Below are 25,243 nucleotides of genomic sequence, written 5' to 3'. Positions count from 1 at the left end.
ACTATGGCTACACTATGGCTACACTATGGCTCACTCTATGGCTACATTATGGCTCACGCTATGTCTACACTATGGCTACACTATGGCTACACTATGGCTACATTATGGCTCACACTATGGCTCGCACTATGGCTCACTCTATGGCTCACTCTATGGCTCACTCTATGGCTCACACTATGGCTCACACTATGGCTACACAGCTATGGCTACACAGCTATGGGTACACTATGGCTCACAGCTATGGCTCACACTATGACTACACTATGGCTCACACTAAGACTACACTATGGTCACACTATGGGTCACTCTATGGCTCACTCTATGGCTCACTCTATGGCTCACTCTATGGCTCACACTATGGCTCACACTATGGCTCACTCTATGGCTCACTCTATGGCTCACTCTATGGCTCACACTATGGCTCACACTATGGCTCACAGCCATGGCTACACTATAGCTCACACTATGGCTACACAGCTATGGCTACACAGCTATGGATACACTATGGCTCACAGCTATGGCTCACACTATGGCTCACCCTATGGCTCACCCTATGGCTCACACTATGGCTCACTCTATGGCTCACACTAAGACTACACTATGGGTCACACTATTGCTCACTCTATGGCTCACTCTATGGCTCACACTATGGCTCACTCTATGGCTCACTCTATGGCTCACTCTATGGCTACACAGCTAAACACTTAGAGCCCTGCATGTGTTCACACATTACAATCTGTCATTAACTAGCAACTGTAAAATTGACAAATATAAACGTGGTATGTTCTTCCTGTGTGATGCACTGGGAGGTTTAACATCAAAATTCCAAGTGACGCATTCCTAAACAACAACAAAAAATCTGTCAAAGTGAATGGTGTTTGTGAATGTGAACACAGCTCAACAAAAGCCCTATGACAGTGTGTATTCCCAGATCAGAGTCCCTGATGAGGGCAGTTGACCAGTACTTACGTCTTTGAGACAGCCCATGAAGTTATTGCTGACAGGGGAGCCAGGGAGGTCAGCCGTGTTGGGACTCCCCCCAAATGGCTCACACTATGGCTACAGTATGGCTCACACTATGGCTACAGTATCGCTCACACTATGGCTCACACTATGGCTACAGTATGGCTCACACTATGGCTACAGTATCGCTCACACTATGGCTCACCCTATGGCTCACCCTATGGCTCACACTATGGCTCACTCTATGGCTCACACTAAGACTACACTATGGGTCACACTATTGCTCACTCTATGGCTCACTCTATGGCTCACACTATGGCTCACTCTATGGCTCACTCTATGGCTCACTCTATGGCTACACAGCTAAACACTTAGAGCCCTGCATGTGTTCACACATTACAATCTGTCATTAACTAGCAACTGTAAAATTGACAAATATAAACGTGGTATGTTCTTCCTGTGTGATGCACTGGGAGGTTTAACATCAAAATTCCAAGTGACGCATTCCTCAACAACAACAAAAAATCTGTCAAAGTGAATGGTGTTTGTGAATGTGAACACAGCTCAACAAAAGCCCTATGACAGTGTGTATTCCCAGATCAGAGTCCCTGATGAGGGCAGTTGACCAGTACTTACGTCTTTGAGACAGCCCATGAAGTTATTGCTGACAGGGGAGCCAGGGAGGTCAGCCGTGTTGGGACTCCCCCCAAATGGCTCACACTATGGCTACAGTATGGCTCACACTATGGCTACAGTATCGCTCACACTATGGCTCACACTATGGCTACAGTATGGCTCACACTATGGCTACAGTATCGCTCACACTATGGCTCACACTATGGCTACAGTATGGCTCACACTATGGCTACAGTATCGCTCACCCTATGGCTCACACTATGGCTACAGTATGGCTCACACTATGGCTACAGTATCGCTCACACTATGGCTCACACTATGGCTACAGTATGGCTCACACTATGGCTACAGTATCGCTCACAATATGACTCACACTATGGCTACAGAATGGCTCACACTATGGCTACACTATGGCTACAGTATGGCTCACACTATGGCTCACACTATGGCTACACTATGGCTATAGTATGACTCACACTATGGCTCACACTATGGCTCACACTATGGCTCACACTATGGCTACACTATGGCTATCAGTATGGCTCACACCATGGCTCACACTATGGCTCACACTATGGCTACACTATGGCTACAGTATGGCTCACACTATGGCTCACACTATGGCTACACTATGGCTACAGTATGGCTCACACTATGGCTCACACTACGGCAACAGTATGGCTCACACTATGGCTACACTATGGCTCACACTATGGCTCACACTATGGCTACAGTATCGCTCACACTATGGCTCACACTATGGCTACAGTATGGCTCACACTATGGCTACAGTATCGCTCACCCTATGGCTCACACTATGGCTACAGTATGGCTCACACTATGGCTACAGTATCGCTCACACTATGGCTCACACTATGGCTACAGTATGGCTCACACTATGGCTACAGTATCGCTCACACTATGACTCACACTATGGCTACAGAATGGCTCACACTATGGCTACACTATGGCTACAGTATGGCTCACACTATGGCTCACACTATGGCTACACTATGGCTATATTATGGCTCACACTATGGCTCACACTATGGCTACACTATGGCTACAGTATGGCTCACACTATGGCTCACACTACGGCAACAGTATGGCTCACACTATGGCTACACTATGGCTCACACTATGGCTCGCTCTATGGCTCGCTCTATGGCTCACTCTATGGCTCACTCTATGGCTCACTCTATGGCTCACACTATGGCTCACACTATGGCTCACAGCCATGGCTACACTATAGCTCACACTATGGCTACACAGCTATGGCTACACAGCTATGGCTACACTATGGCTCACAGCTATGGCTCACACTATGGCTCACCCTATGGCTCACCCTATGGCTCACACTATGGCTCACTCTATGGCTCACACTAAGACTACACTATGGGTCACACTATTGCTCACTCTATGGCTCACTCTATGGCTCACACTATGGCTCACTCTATGGCTCACTCTATGGCTCACTCTATGGCTACACAGCTAAACACTTAGAGCCCTGCATGTGTTCACACATTACAATCTGTCATTAACTAGCAACTGTAAAATTGACAAATATAAACGTGGTATGTTCTTCCTGTGTGATGCACTGGGAGGTTTAACATCAAAATTCCAAGTGACGCATTCCTCAACAACAACAAAAAATCTGTCATGTTACAAAGTGAATGGTGTTTGTGAATGTGAACACAGCTCAACAAAAGCCCTATGACAGTGTGTATTCCCAGATCAGAGTCCCTGATGAGGGCAGTTGACCAGTACTTACGTCTTTGAGACAGCCCATGAAGTTATTGCTGACTGGGGAGCTAGGGAGGTCAGCCGTGTTGGGACTCCCCCCAATGTAGAAGAAGTCATCCGAGCCTAGCATGGTGTAGTCCTCCTGGGTGTAGCCGGTGTTGGACAGGATCCCATCCACAGAGACAGTCACCTGGGTGGCCAGAGAGAAATGGAGGTATGGAGAAAGTGGGAGGAGGAAAGAGAGAACAGACAGAAAGAGACAAAAAGGGAGATGTGGAAAAAATTTGAATTCAACATCAAATGAAACAATGCACTGCTATGTTTTTGCGTTAAATGCTGGCCTTTAAATTTGGTAGAATTCTTAGCTGTAAGAGTCGAGTGCAGTTGGAGGGCCCAGCCATTCTCAGAAGCTTCCTACTTTTTCTCAATTCGCAACAGATAGGCAGGGTTGACGACAAGCAAATTATGATATAATCATTCCATCAATATTTTGGATTTCAGTACAATATTATACAGTATATCTAAGTATGTCTGTAGAAGTGAATTTGAGATGACACCCATTCCATGACAGATACAGTATATCATCATCCGTAATCAGACAGCTGAGGCCAATTCTAATCAATCTCAAATCAATACAGAGAGAATAAATAAAATGGACCAACTAACTGAATCTATAATTCATTATTGGGATAAATGGTTTCAGAAGGCATTATAGTACATGAAAATGGTTGAAGAGGAGTTCATTACATATATATGAGATATACTGTTGCCGTGTACATGGCTCAACTGCGACTGAAATTGTAATACTATACCAATGTTATTATTGTTTTGTTTTTTCATTATTTATTATTCATTTTCATTTTTTTTTTTTTTTTTTAAATTCTGTTCAGTTTCAGCTCATTTTTTATACCTGATTTACCCGTTTTTTAAAATTTCGTCTGAGTTTTACACTGAAGCAATATATAAAACGCAACATGTAAAGTGTTGGTCCCATGTTTCATGAGCTGAAATTAAAGGTCCCACAAACGTTCCATTCACACAAAAAGCTTATTTCGCTCAACTGTTGTACACAAATTTGTTTACATCCCTGTTAGTGAACATTTCTCCTTTGCCAAGATAATCCATCCACCTGACAGGTGGGGGATATCAAGGAGCTGATTAAACAGCATGATAATTACACAGGTGCACCTTGTGCTGGGGACAATAACAGGCCACTCTAAAATGTGTAGTTTTGTCACAACACAATGCCACAGATGTCTCAATTTTGAGGGGACATGCAACTGACATGCTGACTGCAGAAATGTCAACCAGAGCTACTGCCAGAGGATGTAATGTTCCTTTCTCTACCATAAGCCCCCTCCAACATAGCTTTACAAAATTTGGCAGTACGTCCAACCAGCCTCACAACTACAGACCACGTGTAACCACGCCAGTCCAGGACCTCAAAATCCGCCTTCTTTACCTGCGGGATAGGCTGACACCAGCCACCTGGACCACTGATGAAACTGTGGGTTTGCACAACCGAAAAATCTCTGCACAAACTGTCAGAAAACATCTCAGGGAAGCTCATCTGCGTGCTCGTCATCCTCACCAGGGTCTTGACCTGAGTGCAGTTCGGCGTCGTAACGGACTTCAGTGAGCAAATGCTCACCTTAAATGGCAACTGGCACGCTGGAGAAGTGTGCTCTTCATGGATGAATCTCGATTTCAACTGTAATGGACAGATGGCAAATCGGTTTGTTGGGCGAGCAGTTTTCTGATATCAACGTTGTGAACAGAGTGCCCCATGGTGGCGGTGGGGTTATGGTATGGGCAGGCATAAGCTACAGACAATGAACACAATTGCATTTTATCAATGTCAGTTTGAATGCACAGAGATACCTTGACGAGATCCCATTGTCGTGCCATTCATCACCTCATGTTTCAGCATGATAATGCATGGCCCCATTTCGCAAGGATCTGTACACAATTCCTGGAAGCTGAAAATGTCCCAGTTCTTCCGTGGCCTACATACTCACCAGACATGTCACCCATTGAGAATGTTTTGGATGCTCTGGATCGACGTGTATGACAGCGTGTTCCAGTGCCTTTCAATATCAAGCAAATTCGCACAGCCATTGAAGAGGAGTGGGACAACATTCCACAAGCCACAATCAACAGCCTGATCAACTCTATGTGAAGGAGATGTGTCACGCTGCATGAGGCAAATGGTGGTCACACCAGATACTGACTGGTTTTCTGATCCACGCCTCTACTTATTTTTTTAAGGTATCTGTGACCAACAGATGCATATCTGTATTCCCAGGCATGTGAAATCCATGATTAGGGCCTAATGATTTATTTCAATTGACTGATTTCCTTGTATGAACTGTAACTCAGTACAATCCTTGAAATTGTTGCATGTTGCATGTTACATTTATATTTTTGTTTAGTATATATATATATATACTAGTTAGCTAGTGATGGGGATGCACAAGCTAGGCCTATTTGAAACACTGCCTTCTCCTGGCAGAATTTATCCGCCAGATTCAGAAGCTTGCAAACCCCCATTAGAAAAAAAAGCTTGAAACCCCATTCGATTTTTGCCAAAAGTTTAGGGGGAAAAAACAGTCAAATATAATAGTTTCAGTATAGTTTTCTTTTTTTAAAACAGGTTTGTTAAATATTTCAGTTGACAAAATCTTTTTTTATGATTATTTTTTCTTTTTTTAGTTTTCGTTTCCTATAATAACCTTGTGCTGTACAGCATGTGGTTTACAGAACCCTGCGTGGATTGGTCAACTCTCACAAAGTTCTACCCAATCAGACATGATCATGTGTCACGTGATCATCTTTGAAATCGCTGGCTAATCGTTGATAAGAGGCAGGATCTGTGATATCCTTGTTTCATCAACAAAACCAAGTGGGCCAGAGAGATACATTTGGATACATTAGTAACCTGCAAGTTGCATACACTAGAGAGGAATAGACCCCTTTCTGTGTTTGCAAACATTGCCACACGAGGGTGATCCGCACAAATTGGTGGCAGAACAAGGGGAAGTTCTTATAAAATGGCAGACAAAAAAAGCCTCTATTTACATATTGCTTATGAGTGCATTTCACACTACTTTGGATTATAATTGGATTTTAAGATTCGTATGAATGTCCTGCTTATTATAATGTTTGTGCCATCATCGCAAATCAACTGCATTATACTTAAAAACACTTTAACCAGTAAAAAGGCTATTTGGCTAGCTTTTGCTACAGCCTATATCAATGAGTGTTCGCATTCTATCTAACAATTACTGCATCCAAAACATCTTTGTAAGCGTATGAGAACCCCAAAAAAGCTTTTTTGTTTAGAATGAATAAAAACGTAAATCTAGGCTGGGCGCAGATGGCGATGGCGTTTTTACTGCCGCCAGGAGTGGCGAGCAGTGTGTCGTGTACTGGAAAAGGGGTTTATACTGTAGGCCTAATGACATTGTGAATTCAGAACACCATTATTGCTGACTGACAAATACTATGTTTCGCAGGGGTCCTCTCTGAGAAAAGCGAAGCCCAGCCACCTGCACCCTGTCATAGCACTAATTGCTCAGGCGGGTGTCTCAAGTAGAGTGGGATATGCACCAAAAAATATACAAATATAAGCACCCACCCACTCTGAGGGATTGCCCCCTTCTGAACATTAGTTATTGGTGTTTCCTGGTTTTAAATGTACTTCCCTCATTAAAGGACAACACGTTTTTATGTCTGCTGTTTCTGTTTAGAGCTGTAATGAATCTGTAGCTTCAATTGTAGGCAAGGTTGAACAAGGGAGTAGGTGAAAGTGTGGTGTGTGTGTATGTGTGTGTGTCTGTGAGAGAGCGAGTCAGAGAGAGAGAGAGAGTGTGTGTGTCAGGGAGCGAGGGCGAGAGAGAGAGAGAGAGAGAGAGAGAGAGAGAGAGAGAGAGAGAGAGAGAGAGAGAGAGAGAGAGAGTGTGTGTGTGTCAGAGAGAGCGTGTGCATGTGTGTGTGTGTGTGTGTGTGTGTGTGTGTGTGTGTGTGTGTGTGTGTGTGTGTGTGTGTGTGTGTGTGTGTGTGTGTGTGTGTGTGTGTCAGAGAGTGTGTGATTGAGGGTGTGTGAGAGAGAAAGCAATTGGGGAAGGCGAGAGAGAGACAAGAGTTATTTATTTCACTTTAGTTTATCCATTTCACTTGCTTTGGCAATGTAAACATATGTTCCCCATGCCAATAAATCCTCTTGGATTGAATTGAGAGAGACAAAAGATAAAGAAAGAGCTATTTTGTTTAGAAGAGGAATCCAGCTTGTGAAAACGGACCACCAGAGCTTGTTAAAAAAAATGTTTCCACAGGAGGTGCATTTCTCTCTATCTGCATGTCAGTGAGGTAACTGGAAGCTATCCAAGGAAAAGTGAAATGTATGCAGGGAAGTGCATGAGAGGGTTTGTAAGTATAGGATTGTTCTGTCTATGGGAAGTATGGTTGAGGGTAGGGTTGGGATAATGAAGAGAGAGAATGTCTGTCTGCAGGTTGGGGTGAGAGGGAAGGGGGTTCTTTTAGTAAGGACGTTAGAGTCAGACACACAAATGGTTGTTAGTTCAGTACTAGATCGAATCAGATAGACGGACATAGAGTGCATTAGGAAAGTATTCAGACCGCTTGACTTTTTCCAAATTTGGTTACGTTACAGCCTTATTCTAACATGGATGAAATAAATACAAATCCTCAGCAATCTACAAACAATACTCCATAATGACAAAGGGAAAACAGGTTTTTAGAAATGTTAGCAAATTAATAAAAAATAAAAAATGAAATATCTTATTTACATAAGTATTCAGACCCTTTGCTATGAGACTCAAAATTTAGCTCAGATGCGTCCTGTTTCCACTGATCATCCTTGAGATGTTTCTACAACCTGATTGGAGTCCTCCTGTGGTAAATTCAATTGATTAGACATGATTTGGAAAGGCACACACCTGTCTATATAAGGTCCCACAGTTGACAGTGTATGTAAGAGAAAAAACCAAACGATGAGGTCAAAGGAATTGTCCGTAGAGCTCCGAGACAGGATTGTGTCGAGGCACAGATCTGGGGAAGGATACAATAAAATGTCTGCAGCATTGAAGGTCCCCAAGAACACAGTGGCCTCCATCATTATTAAATGGAAGATGTTTGGAACCCTCTTCCTAGAGCTGGCCGCCTGCCCAAACTCAGGGAGGTGACCAAGAACCCGATGGTCACTGACAAAGCACTAGAGTTCCTCTGATGAGATGGAAGAACCTTCCAGAAGGGCAACCATCTCTGCAGCACTCTACCAATCAGGCCTTTATGGTAGAGTGGCCAGACGGAAGCCACTCCTCAGTAAAAAGGCACATGACAGCCTGCTTGGAGTTTGCCAAAAGGCACTTAAAGAACTCTCAGACCATGAGAAACAAGATTCTCTGGTCTGATGATACCAAGATGTAATGTCAATCGTCACATCCGGAGGAAACCTGGCACCATTCCTACCGTGAAGCATGGTGGTGGCAGTATCAGGCTGTGGGGATATTTTTCAGCGGCAGGGACTGGGAGACTAGTCAGGATCGAGGCAAAGATGAACAGCGCAAAGTACAGAGAGAGATCCTTGATGAAAACCTGCTCCAGAGCACTCAGCACCTCAGACTGGGGCGAAGATCCACCTACCAACAGGACAACAACCCTAAGCACACAGCCAAGACAATGCAGGAGTGGCTTCGGGACAAGTCTCTGAATGTCTTTGAGTGGCCCAGCCAGAGCCGAGACTTGAACCCAATCGAACATCTCTGGAGAGACCTGAAAATAGTTGTGCAGCAAAGCTTCCCATCCAACCTGACAGAGCTTGAGAAGACCTGCAGAGAAGAATGGGAGAAACTCCACAAATACAGGTGTGCCAAGCTTGTAGCGTCATACCCATGAAGACTTGAGGCTCTAATCACTGCCAAAGGTGCTTCAACAAAGTATTGAGTTAAGGGTCTGAATACTTATGTAAATGTGATATTTCCATTTTATTTTAAATTAGCAAAAATGCTTTGCCATTATGGTATTGTGTGTAGATTGATGAGGATTTTATTTGTTAATCCATTTTAGAATAAGGCTGTAACGTAACAAAGTGTTGAAAAAGTAATGGGGTCTGAATACTTTCCGACGGCACTTTATATACGGCACTTTATATATTAGTGTGAATAGAAAGACCTTGGAATTTTGGTTTGAATAAAAGTTGCTTTATTTGTGGTAATAACCCATCAAGGGCTTGAGTGTGGATGCATGCGATGCATATTAATCATGGAATTATGAATCATTCACATAAAGTCAAATGGAAAGAGAAAATCACACTAACAGAGGGTGTACATTTCTACTATGTACAGTTGATGTTCGTGGAGGCAACAGAATGAATAAAAGACAAACTAAAAATAAACTACATGGATCTACCTATATTTATATCCTACGTTAGGATTATAAGGCGAAAGTCTTTTTACTAAAGACTCTCGCTCTGATTAATACTGTTTCACAGTGCCTGACACTTCATTGATACCCACTATAGGAAAGATGTATGCTTGTTCTTCCTGTTAACCACAATGGACCTATTCTAAACTGAGTTCTCTAGTTCTGACTTCTTATTTATTATTCAGTTTTTTGTATTTTTACCCCTTTTTCTCCCCAATTTCGTGATATCCAAATTGGTAGTTACAGTGTTGTCCCATTGCTGCAACTCCTGTGCGGACTCGGGAGAGGCGAAGGTCGAGAGCAATGCGTCCTCCGAAACACGACCCTGTCAAGCCGCACATCTTGACACACTGCTTGCTTAACCCGGAAGCCAGCCGCACCAGCTTGCAGGCACCCGGCCCGCCACAAGGAGTTGCTAGAGCGTGATGGGATAGGATATCCCGGCCGGCCAAACTCTCCCCTAACCCGGACAACGCTGGGCCAATTGTGCGCCACCTCATGGGTCTCCCGGTCACGGCCGGCTGTGTCACAGCCTGGGATTGAACCCGGGTCTGTAGTGACGCCTCAAGCTCTGCGATGCAATGGCTTAGACTGCGGCACCACTCGGGAGGCCTAGTTCTGACTTCTGATACAGCGATAGACAGCTTGTCAGACAGACGTGAATTCTAGATGACAAAGATATCTGTTACAGTGACTCAAAAACACTGATGACACTAGTGGAATGATTGTTGCCAATTTTTTTACTTGTTCATTCTAGAGAGTAAAAGCAACAAAAAAAAGCAAGAGATATTGTGAAAAATAACAGGCAAACCAAACAACACAATTCATATGCTGACTATCATATAATGTTTACCATAGCATGTTCAATAGCTGGGTGCTTCCTCAGAAAGGGGAGGAGAAAGAAATGGCAGATGGTAAAGTCAACAAAGCACACTGGCGCTCTAGAAAAGACCAATAAAAGGCCTGATATGTGTATACATCCCTTTGTAAGGTAACAGTCAACGCATAGATTTGACCTTCATTCAAAATGATACCAAAAATACAAATCAAAATTGAGTGGAAATTTAATTTGAGAGATAAAATAAATGCTCCACTAAATGCAAAGCAGTGAAAAGCTGAATATAGTATCTAACAGAAACAAATGAAGAATATAAAAAATGAAGACTACCTTTTGAAGAGTCACACTACCGGTCAAGAGTTTTAGAACACCTACTAATTCAAGGTTTTTCTTTATTTTAATATTTTCTACATTGTTGAATAATAGTGAAGACATTAAAACTATGAAATAACACATATGGAATCACCAAACAAAATGTTAAACAACGCCAGGTCATCTGATAGAGCACTCCATCACTCTCCTTCTTGGTCAAATAGCCCTTACACAGCCTGGAGGTGTGTTGTGTCATTATCCTGTTGAAAAACAAATGATAAGCTCAAACCAGATGGGATGGCGTATCGCTGCAGAATGCTGTGGTAGCCATGATGGATAAGTGTGCCTTGAATTCTAAATAAATCACAGACAGTGTCACCAGCAAAGCACCCCGACACAGTGGCACCTCCTCCTCCATGCTTTACGGTGGAAAATACACATGCAGAGATCATCCGTTCACCCACACCGCGTCTCACAGACACGGCAGTTGGAACCAAAAATGTCAAATTTGCACTTCAGACCAGAGGACAAATTTACACCAGTCTAATGTCCATTGCTCTTGTTTCTTGGCCCAAGCAAGTCTCTTATTCTTATTGGTGTCCTTTAGTAGTGGTTTCTTTGCAGAAATTTGACTATGAAGGCCTGATAAACACAATCTCCTCTGAACAGTTGATGTGTCTGTTACTTGAACTCTGTGAAGCATTTATTTGGGCTGCAAACTCTAATGAACATATCCTCTGCAGCAGAGGTAACTCTGGGTCTTCCATTCCTGTGGTGGTCCTCATGAGAACCAATTTCATCATAGCGCTTGATGGTTTTTGCGACTGCACTTTTCCGTATTGACTGACCTTCATGTCTTAAAGTATTGATTTACTGTCATTTCTCTTTTCTTGTTTGAGCTGTTCTTGCCATAACATGGACTTGGTCTTTTACCAAATAGGGCTATCTACTGTATCCCACTCCTACCTTGTCACAACACAAATGATAGGGTCAAACACATTAAGAAGGAAAGAAATCCCACAAATGAACTTTTAAGGAGGCACACCTGTTAATTGAAATGCATTCCAGGTGACTACCTCGTGAAGCTGGTTGAGAGAATGCCAAGAGTGTGCAAAGCTGTCATCAAGGTAAAGGGTGGCTATTTGTCAAATCTAAAATCTAAAATATATTTTGATTTGTTTAACACTTTTTTGGTTACTACATGATTCCATACGTGTTATTTTGTAATTTTGATGTGTAACTAGTGAAAAACTAGTGAAAAAAAGAAAAACCCTTGAGTAGGTGAGTAGGTGTTCTAAAACATTTGACCGGTAGTGTATGTTAGTATAGAAGACAGAGTCAGCATATTAAATAGCCATACAATGTGCAGTCAGTGTAGGATGATTTTATAAATACATTTGATTTGATGTAGGATCTTAACTTGAGACAGTTTTCTACAACAAGAAAAGTATCCTGCAGAAACAAGAAATGTGAATTATTATGTGGATTATAATTAATGTAGGGTTTGATACATTTTTCATGAGGGAAAATAACAGTGGGAACTTCAGAAGCCTTTTTAAAACTCAAATACACTACACGTTAAAAACATCCTTCATTGCAGGAAAGTTCTCCTGCAACAGGGTGATCAAATTAAGATCCTACACCTGTAGACAGGTTTCAAATCAAATCAAAGTTTATTTGTCACGTGCTCTGAATACAACAAGTGTAAACCTTACAGTGAAATGCTTACTTACAGGCTCTAACCAATAGTGCAAAAAAGGTATTAGGTGAACAATAGGTAGGGAAAGAAATAAAACAACAGTAAAAAGACAGGCTATATACAGTAGCGAGGCCATAAATGTAGCGAGGCTACATACAGACACCGGTTAGTCAGGCTGATTGAGGTAGTATGTACATGTAGATATGGTTAAAGTAACTATGCATATATGATGAACAGAGAGTAGCAGTAGTGTAATAGAGGGGTTGTCGGGTGGTGGGTGGCGGGACACAATGCAGATAGCCCGGTTAGCCAATGTGCGGGAGCACTGGTTGGTCAGCCCAATTGAGGTAGTATGTACATGAATGTATAGTTAAAGTGACTATGCATATATGATAAACAGAGAGTAGCAGCAGCGTAAAAAGAGGGTTTGGGGGGGGGCACACAATGCAAATAGTCTGGGTAGCCATTTGATTACCTGTTCAGGAGTCTTATGGCTTGGGGGTAAAAACTGTTGAGAAGCCTTTTTGTCCTAGACTTGGCACTCCGGTACCACTTGCCATGAGGTAGTAGAGAGAACAGGGCCTTCCTCTGACACCACCTGGTGTAGAGGTCCTGGATGGCAGGCAGCTTAGCCCCAGTGATGTACTGGGCTGTACGCACTACCCTCTGTAGTGCCTTACAGTCAGAGGCCGAGCAATTGCCATACCAGGCAGTGATGCAACCAGTCAGGATGCTCTCGATGTTGCAGCTGTAGAACCTTTTGAAGATCTCAGGACCCATGCCAAATCGTTTTAGTTTCCTGAGGGGGAGTAGGTTTTGTCGTGCCTTCTTCATGACTGTCTTGGTGTGCTTGGACCATTCTAGTTTGTTGATGATGTGGACACCGAGGAACTTGAAGCTCTAACCTGCTCTACTACAGCCCCATCGATGAGAATGGGGGCGTGCTCGGTCCTCCTTTTCCTGTAGTCCACAATCATCTCCTTAGTCTTGGCTACGTTGAGGGATAGGATGTTATTCTGGCACCACACGGCCAGGTCTCTGACCTCCTCCCTATAGGCTGTCTCGTCTTTGTCTGTGATCAGGCCTACCACTGTTGTGTCGTCTGCAAACTTAATGATGGTGTTGGAGTCGTTCCTGGCCATGCAGTCGTGGGTGAACAGGGAGTACAGGATGGGACTGTGCACGCACCCCTGTGGAGCTCCACTGTTGAGGATTGAGCAATTGCCATACCAGGCAGTAGCAGCAGCGTAAAACATGTAATATTGGCATGGTACAGGTATCTTCTGCGGTGTCTTCTGCGAGGCAGATGTGTTGCTATCTAGCCTCGCCACCTGGGGGCAGCCCGTCAGGAAGTCCAGGATCCAGTTGCAGAGGGAGTTGTTTAGTCCCAGGATCCTTAGCTTAGTGATGAGCTTTGAGGGTACTATGGTGTTGAACGCTGACCTGTAGTCAATGAATAGCATTCTCACATAAGTGTTCCTTTTGTCCAGGTGGGAAAGGGCAGTGTGGAGTGCAATAAAGATTGCATCATCTGTGGATCTGTTTGGGCGGTATGCAAATTGGAGTGGGTCTAGGGTTTCTGGGATAATGGTGTTGATGTGAGCCATACCAACCTTTCAAAGCACTTCATGGCTACGGACGTGAGTGCTACGTGTCTGTAGTCATTTAGGCAGGTGTTCTTGCCTTTGTGTTCTTGGGCACAGGGACTATGGTGGTCTGCTTGAAACATGTTGGTATTAAAGACTCAATCAGGGACATGTTGAAAATGTCAGTGAAGACACCTGCCAGTTGGTCAGCACATGCCCGGAGCACACGTCCTGGTAATCCGACTGGCCCCGCAGCCTTGTGTATGTTGACCTGTTTAAAGGTCTTACTCATGTCGGCTACGGAGAGCGTGATCACACAGTCGTCCGGAACAGCTGATGCTCTCATGCATGCCTCAGTGTTGCTTGCCTCGAAGCGAGCATAGAAGTGATTCAGCTCGTCTGGTAGGCTCGTGTCACTGGGCAGCTCGCAGCTGTGCTTCCCTTTGTAGTCTGTAATAGTTTGCAAGCCCTGCCACATCTGACGAGCGTCGGAGCCGGTGTAGTATGATTCAATCTTAGCCCTGTATTGACGCTTTGCCTGTTTGATGGTTCGTCGCAGGGCATAGCAGGATTTCTTGTAAGCTTCCGGGTTAGAGTCCCGCACCTTGAAAGCGGCAGCTCTACCCTTTAGCTCAGTGCGAATGTTGCCTGTAATCCATGGCTTCTGGTTGGGTCATGTACATACAGTCACTGTGGGGACGACGTCCTCGATGCACTTATTGATAAAGCCAGTGACTGATATGGTGCACTCCTCAATGCCATCGGAAGAATCCCGGAACATGTTCCAGTCTGTGATAGCAAAACAGTCCTGTAGTTTAGCATCTGCTTCATCTGACCACTTTTTTATAGACGGAGTCACTGGTGCTTCCTGCTTTAATTTTTGCTTGTAAGCAGGAATCAGGAGGATAGAGTTGTGGTCGGATTTACCAAATGGAGTGCGAGAGAGAGCTTTGTACGCGTCTCTGTGTGTGGAGTACAGGTGATCTAGAATTATTTTCCCTCTGGTTGCACATTTAACAATTTGGTAGAACTGATTTCCGTGCATTAAAATCTCCGGCCACTAGGAGAGCCGCCTCTGGGTGAGTGGTTTCCTGTTTGTTTATTTCCTTATACAGCTGACTGAGTGTGGTCTTAGTGCCAGCATCTGTCTGTGGTGGTAAATAAACAGCCACGAAAAGTATAGCTGAAAACTCTCTAGGCAAGTAGTGTGGCCTGCAATTTATCACAATATACTCTACTTCAGGCGAGCAAAATCTAGAGACTTCCTTAGATTTCATGCACCAGCTGTTGTTTACAAATATGCGCAGACCGCCCCCCCTCGTCTTACCGGAGTGTGCTGTTCTATCTTGCCGGTGCAGCATATATCCCGCTTGCTAAATATCCATGTCATCATTCAGCCACGATTCCATGAAACATAGGATATTACAGTTTTTGATGTCCCATTGGTAGGATATTCGTGATCGTACCTCGTCTAATTTATTGTCCAATGATTGCATGTTGGCAAGTAATATTGACGGTAACGGCAGCATTCCCAGTCGCCTTCTCTGGGTCCTGACCAGGCATCCGGCTCTTTGTCCTCTGTACCTGCGACACTTCCTCTTGCAAATAACGGGGATGTCGGTCCTGTGGGGTGTTTGGAGAATGTCTTGTGCGTCGTCTTTTTTGTAAAAAAAATCTTCATCTAATCTGAGGTGAGTGATCGCTGTCCTGATATCCAGAAGCTCTTTTTTGCCGTAAGATATGGTTGCAGAAACATTATGTACAAAACAAGTTACAAATAATGCATGGGAGGGGAACCAGGCAGGACCATGGTTAGTAGGAGAGCAGGGCACTGACTAATCCTGACAGGGTGTAAAGCTAGCACAGAAATGTGTTGTGAAATACATGGCTGTATTCTTTAAAAGATAAAAGGTTTTTTATAAGTTCAACCCTAGAAGATAGGTCTGATCTAGCTAAATATGGACCACTCATCAGCTATATCCTTAGCTCGTAAAAATTGGTAGTATCCTTCCTCAGGATAAATTCACTGACAGCATTATACACATTAAGGTAAAGTCAAATATTTGATGATAGAAACCTGCAATTATAAAAGCAATTAAAAACATGAACAAATCATATTGGTTACTAGTAGGCCTCTACTGTGGAGACTCAATGAGACTGACTCAGAAATCAGTCAACACATTCCACGTCAATTCAGCCACAACAATATACACCTCAACACTAGTCACACAGGGAGAAACATCACACTGCATCAACATGTTTCACCTATGGAGAAAAAATGTTGAGAGAGACAAAAATGTGTCATTGATTCACTTTACTCTGAACTGAATTGAAAAGAACAAGATTGTGTATCGACTGCCATACAGAATAAGAATGGATTACTACAGCATATGTGAGGCACATTTACTCAATGTACCCTAAAGACTTTCACACTTGGGGTATGAGTCACTGGAGTTTGGCTTGGGACTGATAAAGATAAATTGAGGGCTAAATCAGAAAAGGGCAGCCTAAAACATCTTGGTTTTTCAGTCCTAAGGGATAAATTAACACAACACAGTGAATATAATTCAATCACAAACTGACATTATAACTGGTCTCCCTTGGATGCCCATGATGGATATGCATTCACAACAACTGGAAGCTAAATAATGATACTATCACACCCTCTTCAAATAAAAAATGAAAATATTCCTGTAATAATGCTAGATCTACTGCTGAGCGCAAGAAGAAGCATAGAGAGGGGGTGTACAGTACTGTACCTGGCGCAGGTTGCGTGTGATGCGCACTTCGTGCCAGGCGTTGTCGTTGAACTTGCCGTTGGTGGGCTCCACCAGGGCCTCAAAGGCCCCTGAGCCCAGGTTGATTACCAGCCACACAGCGCCGCTCCTCAGGGATAGGTTGACATAGTCAGCTGACTTCCCGGTGTGGAGAAGGAGGCCGTTCCTCTGCAGCGTGCGGAAGGACAGAGTGATCTCGTCCAGTTTGCTCTGGATGGGCATCTGAGATAAGTCATAGCTGAAGAACTCGTTGCCTTTGTAGGTGGCTACCGACTCCTCTTTTGCTGTGGTGAGAGATGGAGAGAAGGCTGTCAAAATCAAAATCAAATGCTATTTGTCACATGCGTCGAATACAACTTGTGTAGACCTTACCGTGAAATGCTAACTAACAAGCCCTTAACCAACAATGCAGTTCAAGAATGATAATTTCTGAAACATCAGCTATTGTTATCACAGCTATTGTTATTATCAGCTATTGTTATCACAACCATTGTTATCACAACCATTGATATCGTCAGCTAGTGTTATCGTCAGCTAGAGATATCGTCAGCTAGAGATATCGTCAGCTAGTGTTATCTTCAGCTAGTGTTATCGTCAGCTAGAGATATCGTCAGCTAGAGATATCGTCAGCTAGAGAGATCGTCAACTAGTGTTATCGTCAGCTAGAGAGATCGTCAGCTAGAGATATCGTCACCTAGAGAGATCCTCAGCTAGTGTTATCGTCAGCTAGAGATATTTTCAGCTAGAGAGATCGTCAGCTAGATTTATCGTCAGCTAGATTTATCGTCAGCTAGTGTTATCGTCAGCTAGTGTTATCGTCAGCTAGAGTTATCGTCAGCTAGAGATATCGTCAGCTAGAGAGATCGTCAGCTAGTGTTATCGTCAGCTAGAGAGATCGTCAGCTAGTGTTATCGTCAGCTAGAGTTATCATCAACTAGAGAGATCGTCAGCTAGTGTTATCATCAGCTAGTATTATCGTCAACTAGAGATATCGTCAGCTAAAGAGATCGTCAGCTAGTGTTATCGTCAGCTAGAGAGATCATCAGCTAGAGAGATCATCAGCCAGAGAGATCGTCAGCTAGTGTTATCGTCAGCTAGAGTTATCGTCAGCTAGTGTTATCGTCAGCTAGTGTTATCGTCAGCTAGTGTTATCGTCTGCTAGAGATATCGTCAGCTAGAGATCGTCAGCTAGTGTTATCGTCAGCTAGAGAGATCGTCAGCTAGTGTTATCGTCAGCTAGAGTTATCATCAACTAGAGAGATCGTCAGCTAGTGTTATCGTCAGCTAGAGTTATCGTCAACTAGAGAGATCGTCAGCTAGTGTTATCATCAGCTAGTGTTATCGTCAACTAGAGATATCGTCAGCTAGAGATCGTCAGCTAGTGTTATTGTCAGCTAGAGAGATCATCAGCTAGAGATCGTCAGCTAGTGTTATCGTCAACTATAGAGATCGTCAGCTAGGGTTATCGTCAACTAGAGAGATCATCAGCTATTGTTATCGTCAGCTAGAAAGATCGTCAGCTAGAGTTGTCATCAGCTAGTGTTATCGTCAGCTAGAGATATCGTCAGCTAGAGAGATCGTCAGCTAGAGAGATCGTCAGCTAGAGATATCGTCAGCTAGAGAGATCGTCAGCTAGTGTTATCGTCAGCTAGAGATATCGTCAACGAGAGAGATCGTCAGCTAGTGTTATCGTCAACTAGAGAGATCATCAGCTAGTGTTATCATCAGCTAGTGTTATCGTCAGCTAGTGTTATCGTCAGCTAGTGTTATTGTCTGCTAGAGATATCGTCAGCTAGAGAGATCGTCAGCTAGTGTTATCATCAGCTAGTGTTATCGTCAACTAGAGATATCGTCAGCTAGAGATCGTCAGCTAGTGTTATCGTCAGCTAGAGAGATCGTCAGCTAGAGAGATCGTCAGCTAGTGTTATCGTCAGCTAGAGTTGATCGTCAGCTAGTGTTATCGTCAGCTAGAGTTATCGTCAACTAGAGAGATCGTCAGCTAGTGTTATCATCAGCTAGTGTTATCGTCAACTAGAGATATCGTCAGCAAGAGATCGTCAGCTAGTGTTATTGTCAGCTAGAGAGATCATCAGCTAGAGAGATCGTCAGCTAGTGTTATCGTCAACTATAGAGATCGTCAGCTAGAGTTATCATCAACTAGAGAGATCATCAGCTATTGTTATTGTCAGCTAGAAAGATCGTCAGCTAGAGTTGTCATCAGCTAGTGTTATCGTCAGCTAGAGATATCGTCAACTATAGAGATCGTCAGCTAGAGTTATCGTCAACTAGAGAGATCATCAGCTATTGTTATTGTCATCTAGAAAGATCGTCAGCTAGAGTTGTCATCAGCTAGTGTTATCGTCAGCTAGAGATATCGTCAGCTAGAGATATCGTCAGCTTGAGAGATCGTCAGCTAGAGAGATCGTCAGCTAGTGTTATCGTCAGCTAGTGTTATCGTCAGCTAGTGTTTTCGTCAGCTAGTGTTATCGTCTGCTAGAGATATCGTCAGCTAGAGAGATCGTCAGCTAGTGTTATCGTCAGTTAGAGAGATCGTCAGCTAGAGAGATCGTCAGCTAGAGAGATCGTCAGCTAGTGTTATCGTCAGCTAGTGTTATCGTCAACTAGGGAGACCGTCAGCTAGTGTTATCGTCAGCTAGTGTTATCATCAGCTAGAGATATCGTCAGCTAGAGATATTGTCACCTAGAGAGATCGTCAGCTAGTGTTATCGTCAGCTAGAGATATTTTCAGCTAGAGAGATCGTTAGCTAGTGTTATCGTCAGCTAGAGTTATCGTCAGCTAGTGCTATCGTCAGCTAGTGTTATCGTCAGCTAGTGTTATCGTCAGCTAGAGTTGTCATCAGCTAGTGTTATCGTCAGCTAGAGATATCGTCAGCTAGAGATATCGTCAGCTTGAGAGATCGTCAGCTAGAGAGATCGTCAGCTAGTGTTATCGTCAGCTAGTGTTATCGTCAGCTAGTGTTTTCGTCAGCTAGTGTTATCGTCTGCTAGAGATATCGTCAGCTAGAGAGATCGTCAGCTAGTGTTATCGTCAGTTAGAGAGATCGTCAGCTAGAGAGATCGTCAGCTAGAGAGATCGTCAGCTAGTGTTATCGTCAGCTAGTGTTATCGTCAACTAGGGAGACCGTCAGCTAGTGTTATCGTCAGCTAGTGTTATCATCAGCTAGAGATATCGTCAGCTAGAGATATTGTCACCTAGAGAGATCGTCAGCTAGTGTTATCGTCAGCTAGAGATATTTTCAGCTAGAGAGATCGTTAGCTAGTGTTATCGTCAGCTAGAGTTATCGTCAGCTAGTGCTATCGTCAGCTAGTGTTATCGTCAGCTAGTGTTATCGTCAGCTAGTGTTATCATCAGCTAGAGTTATCGTCAGCTAGAGATATCGTCAGCTAGAGAGATCGTCAGCTAGTGTTATCGTCAGCTAGAGAGATCGCCAGCTAGAGAGATCGTCAGCTAGTGTTATCGTCAGCTAGAGTTATCATCAACTAGAGAGATCGTCAGCTAGTGTTATCATCAGCTAGTATTATCGTCAACTAGAGATATCGTCAGCTAAAGAGATCGTCAGCTAGTGTTATCATCAGCTAGTATTATCGTCAACTAGAGATATCATCAGCTAAAGAGATCGTCAGCTAGAGTTATCGTCAACTAGAGAGATCGTCAGCTAGTGTCATCATCAACTAGAGAGATCGTCAGCTAGAGTTATCGTCAGCTAGTGTTATCGTCAACTAGAGAGATCGTCAGCTAGAGTTATCGTCAGCTAGTGTTATCGTCAACTTGAGAGATCGTCAGCTAGAGTTATCGTCAGCTAGTGTTATCGTCAACTTGAGAGATCGTCAGCTAGAGTTATCGTCAGCTAGTGTTATCGTCAACTTGAGAGATCGTCAGCTAGAGTTATCGTCAGCTAGTGTTATCGTCAGCTAGAGAGATCGTCAACTAGAGTTATCGTCAGCTAGTGTTATCGTCAGCTATTTTATTTTCATTTTAATTAACCTTTAATCAGGAAAGTCCCAATGAGACTATGTAGCCCTAGTCATTTTCATAATTAATAAAGTGTATTAAACTGTCTAACAGTTTTGTTATATTTCAGTCTTCTGTGATGTATATAACATGTAATATTGGCATGGTACAGGTGTCTTCTTTTTGAAACTCATAACCATGTGTGTGAGGTGTATACTTTTGTTTCCAAGTAGATTTGTTTAAGACTACCAAGAAGCAATATGTGAGACCCTGATTTAGCCCACTGCAGTGAAAGGCTGACAAGGGAGAACCTGGCAAAGAAGGCAGCAGGAGTAAATACAACATTATAACAATGTAAAACATACATTGTACTGTTCAAGCTTCTTGAAATGGAGCTTTGAATACTGTAATTACAGGTTAATAATATATATATATATATATATATATATATATTTTATGTATATTTCTCCCAATTATGACACAAAAATGGATGGGTGAACAGATCAAAGAACCACTCAACAAAGATATCATCACCATCATATCCATCATCATATCACCATAATATCTGCCAAACATTTTCCTTACACATGTTTAAAAGTTCTCATTCAATTCCTTGAATTTCCTCCAGGGGAAAACTGACTACTGTAGCTTTTCCATGGACAACGGGGATGAGATATTAATGATGCATCTGACACACATGGCAGCACTATCACCTTCCTGGGTCCTACAGATGTCTAGGGATATATCTAACCACCGTTCTTAAGCAGATTTGCTCAATTACTTTTATTTTATTTAACCTTTATTTAACTAGGCAAGTCAGTTAAGAACAAATTCTTATTTTACAATGACGGCCTACCCCAGCCAAACCCTCCCCTAACCCGGACAACTCTGGGCCAATTGTGCGCCACCCTATGGGACTCCAGATCATGGACGGTTGTGATACAGCCCGGGATCAAACCAGAACTGAGATGCAGTGTCTTTGCTGCGTCACTCGGGAGCACATCCTATCAAGTTATGGTTGGGTGCAATCAGATGCAATGTTGCTTTTCAAATTCACCAACTGATCAAATGTAAAACATTCCTGCACGTGGATTTCCTACAGACTATCAAGTGGAAAATTACATTAATTTGATGACTTGAGAGAATCCATCAAGCATGAAGCCTACGAATGTCATTTGGAATTTAGATGATTTGTGATTACCTTGAATAGTCTCACTCCCAGGTAACGCTCTTCTTCAGATCTAATGTATGATTCAGTCAACAGCTGCTGCTATTTACAGCAAAGCTGAACCCACATTTAACGACCACACAGCGCAATGAAAATGAGAGCTGCTCATTGTCTTAATGTCTCTCTACCACAAAAGTGAATAACGCCTTAAGGTTGGCATCCACATACAAGCCTTCATCTATATCTATCAGAACATAGTCTAAGGCTTCTGATTAGCCTTCTCTGGCTCTCGTCGGTCTTCTCATTTGACACGTTGTAAGGATCGTACTTCTATCTCCGTCTCCCATCCTACATGTCGCCTGCTAAAGTCTGGTGACCCCATGTGACAAGAGGAATTTAATTAGCACTACACAGCATCTGAGGAACAGTACCACAGACAACTATGCATGGGTGGCCTCTGCTACAATTCATCATTCTGTCTCACTACCTTCTCCCTCTCCCCCGCTCTCTCTCTATCCCCCTACACCCCTCCCTCCCTTTCAGTCTGTGTCTGTCTATATCCCCTCCTACACAGTCCTTTGAGAGAGAGAAAGACGACAGAGAGACGACAGAGAGACACGATAGAAAGAGACAACAGAGAGAGAGACGATAGAGACGATAGAGAGAGACGATAGAGAGAGAGACAATAGAGAGAGACAATAGAGAGAGAGACGATAGAGAGAGACGATAGAGAGATAGACGATAGAGAAAGAGAGAGAGAGAGACGATAGACAGAGAGATGATAGACAGAGAGAAGATATAGAGAGACGATAAAGAGAGCGAGACAATAGAGAGATGATAGAGAGAGAGATGAGAGAGAGAGAGACGATAGAGAGCGAGATCGAGACAATAGAGAGAGAAAGACGATAGAGAGAGAGAGACGATAGAGAGAGACGACAGAGAGAGAGACTATAGAAATACGACAGAGAGAGAGACTAGAGATACGATAGAGAGAGAGAGACGATAGAGAGAGAGACGATGGAGAGAGAGACTATATAGAGAGAGACAATAGAGAGAGAAAGACGATAGAGAGAGAGAGATGATAGAGAGAGACGACAGAGAGAGAGAATATAGAAATACAATAGAGAGAGAGACTATAGAAATAAGATAGAGAGAGAGGCTATAGAGATACGATAGAGAGAGAGATTATAGACAGACAGACGATAGAGAGAGACAATAGAGATACGATAGACGGAGACGATAGAGAGAGACAATAGAGATACGATAGACGGAGACGATAGAGAGAGACAATAGAGAGAGACGATAGAGAGAGAGACGACAGAGAGAGACTATAGAAATACGACAGAGAGAGAGACTGTAGAGATACGATAGAGAGAGAGACAATGGAGAGAGAGACGATAGAGAGAGAGAGAGACTATAGAAATACGATAGAGAGAGACGACAGAGAGAGAGACTATAGAAATATGATAGAGAGAGAGACTATAGAGAGACGATAGAGAGAGAGACTATAGAGAGACTATAGAGAGAGACGGTAGAGAGAGAGACAATAGAGAGTGACGATAGAGAGAGAGACTATAGAGAGACGATAGAGAGAGTGACGATAGAGAGAGACAATAGAGAGAGACGATAGAGAGAGAGACAATAGAGAGAGACGATAGAGAGAGAGACTATAGAGAGACGATAGAGAGAGACAGAGAGATACGATAGAGAGAGAGACTATAGAGAGAGAAGATAGAGCGAGAGACTATAGAGATACTATAGAGAGACAATAGAGAGAGACGATAGAGAGAGAGACAATAGAGAGAGAGACTATAGAGAGACGATAGAGAGAGTGACGATAGAGAGAGAGACAATAGAGAGAGAAGATAGAGAGAGACAATAGAGAGAGACGATAGAGAGAGAGACTATAGAGAGAGACTATAGAGAGACGATAGAGAGAGACGATAGAGAGAGACAGAGAGAGACAATAGAGATACGTAAGAGAGAGAGATGATAGAGAGACGATAGAGAGAGAGACGATAGAGAGAGACGATAGAGAGAGAGACTATAGAGATACGATAGAGAGAGAGACAATAGAGAGAGAGACGATAGAGAGAGACGATAGAGAGAGACGATAGAGAGAGACAGAGAGATACGATAGAGAGAGTGACAATAGAGATACGATAGAGAGAGAGACAATAGAGATACGATAGAGAGAGAGATGATAGAGAGAGACGATAGAGAGAGACAGAGAGATACGATAGAGAGAGAGATGATAGAGAGAGTGACAATAGAGATACGATAGAGAGAGAGATGATAGAGAGTGACGATAGAGAGAGTGACAATAGAGATACGATAGAGAGAGAGACAATAGAGATACGATAGAGAGAAAGACAATAGAGATACAATAGAGAGAGAGATGATAGAGAGAGACGATAGAGAGAGACAGAGAGATACGATAGAGAGATGATAGAGAGAGTGACAATAGAGATACGATAGAGAGAGAGACTATAGAGATACGATAGAGAGAGAGACTATAGCGATACGATAGAGAGAGAGACTATAGAGATACGATAGAGAGAAAGACTATAGAGATACGATAGAGAGAGAGACTATAGAGATACGATAGAGAGAAAGACTATAGAGATACGTAAGAGAGAGAGACGATAGAGAGAGATGATAGAGAGAGACGATAGAGAGAGAGACGGAGAGACGATAGAGAGAGAAGATAGAGAGAGAGACTATAGAGAGACGATAGAGAGAGAAGATAGAGAGAGAGACTATGGCCTACAGCACATGGCCTACAGCAGAGCCTGGACCTGCTAGAGCAGTACTGCCAGACCTGGGCCCTGGCAGTAAACCCCCAAAATACTAAAATAATGATTTTCCAGAGAAGATCCAGATCTCAGGGAATTAGACCAAAGTTCTCAATTGGTACAAAATATATAGAGTACTGTACACACTACAATCACTTAGGATTAAAAATAAGCTCAACTGGACACCTTAATGAGGCAGTGAATGAACTGAGAGAGAAAGAACGCAGGGCATTCTACGCCATTAAAAAGCGAATTCAAATTGAAATACCTATTAAAATTTGGCTAAAACTAATTGAATATGTCATTGAA

At 43.1% G+C, this 25,243-nt stretch overlaps 1 protein-coding gene across 1 annotated transcript in view; it reads right to left on the bottom strand.

The window, feature by feature from the left end:
* nrxn2a (neurexin 2a) overlaps positions 1-25,243 on the bottom strand; it is a 399,049-nt gene that overhangs the window by 241,607 nt on the left and 132,199 nt on the right. Inside the window, exons 4-5 of the mRNA XM_082958259.1 lie at positions 16,981-17,282; positions 3,371-3,532 (exon numbers count right to left, since the gene is read on the bottom strand). Of these exons, the coding sequence (XP_082814385.1) occupies positions 3,371-3,532; positions 16,981-17,282 (464 nt within the window). The remainder of the gene's footprint in view (positions 1-3,370; positions 3,533-16,980; positions 17,283-25,243) is intronic.

Source organism: Salmo salar, chromosome 11 (assembly GCF_965601325.2).
Source record: "Salmo salar chromosome 11, fSalSal1, whole genome shotgun sequence".
NCBI classification, from domain to species: Eukaryota; Metazoa; Chordata; class Actinopteri; order Salmoniformes; family Salmonidae; genus Salmo; species Salmo salar.
The sequence above is the reverse complement of the archived record's forward strand: the minus strand, read 5'-3'. Positions and strand labels throughout refer to the sequence as shown.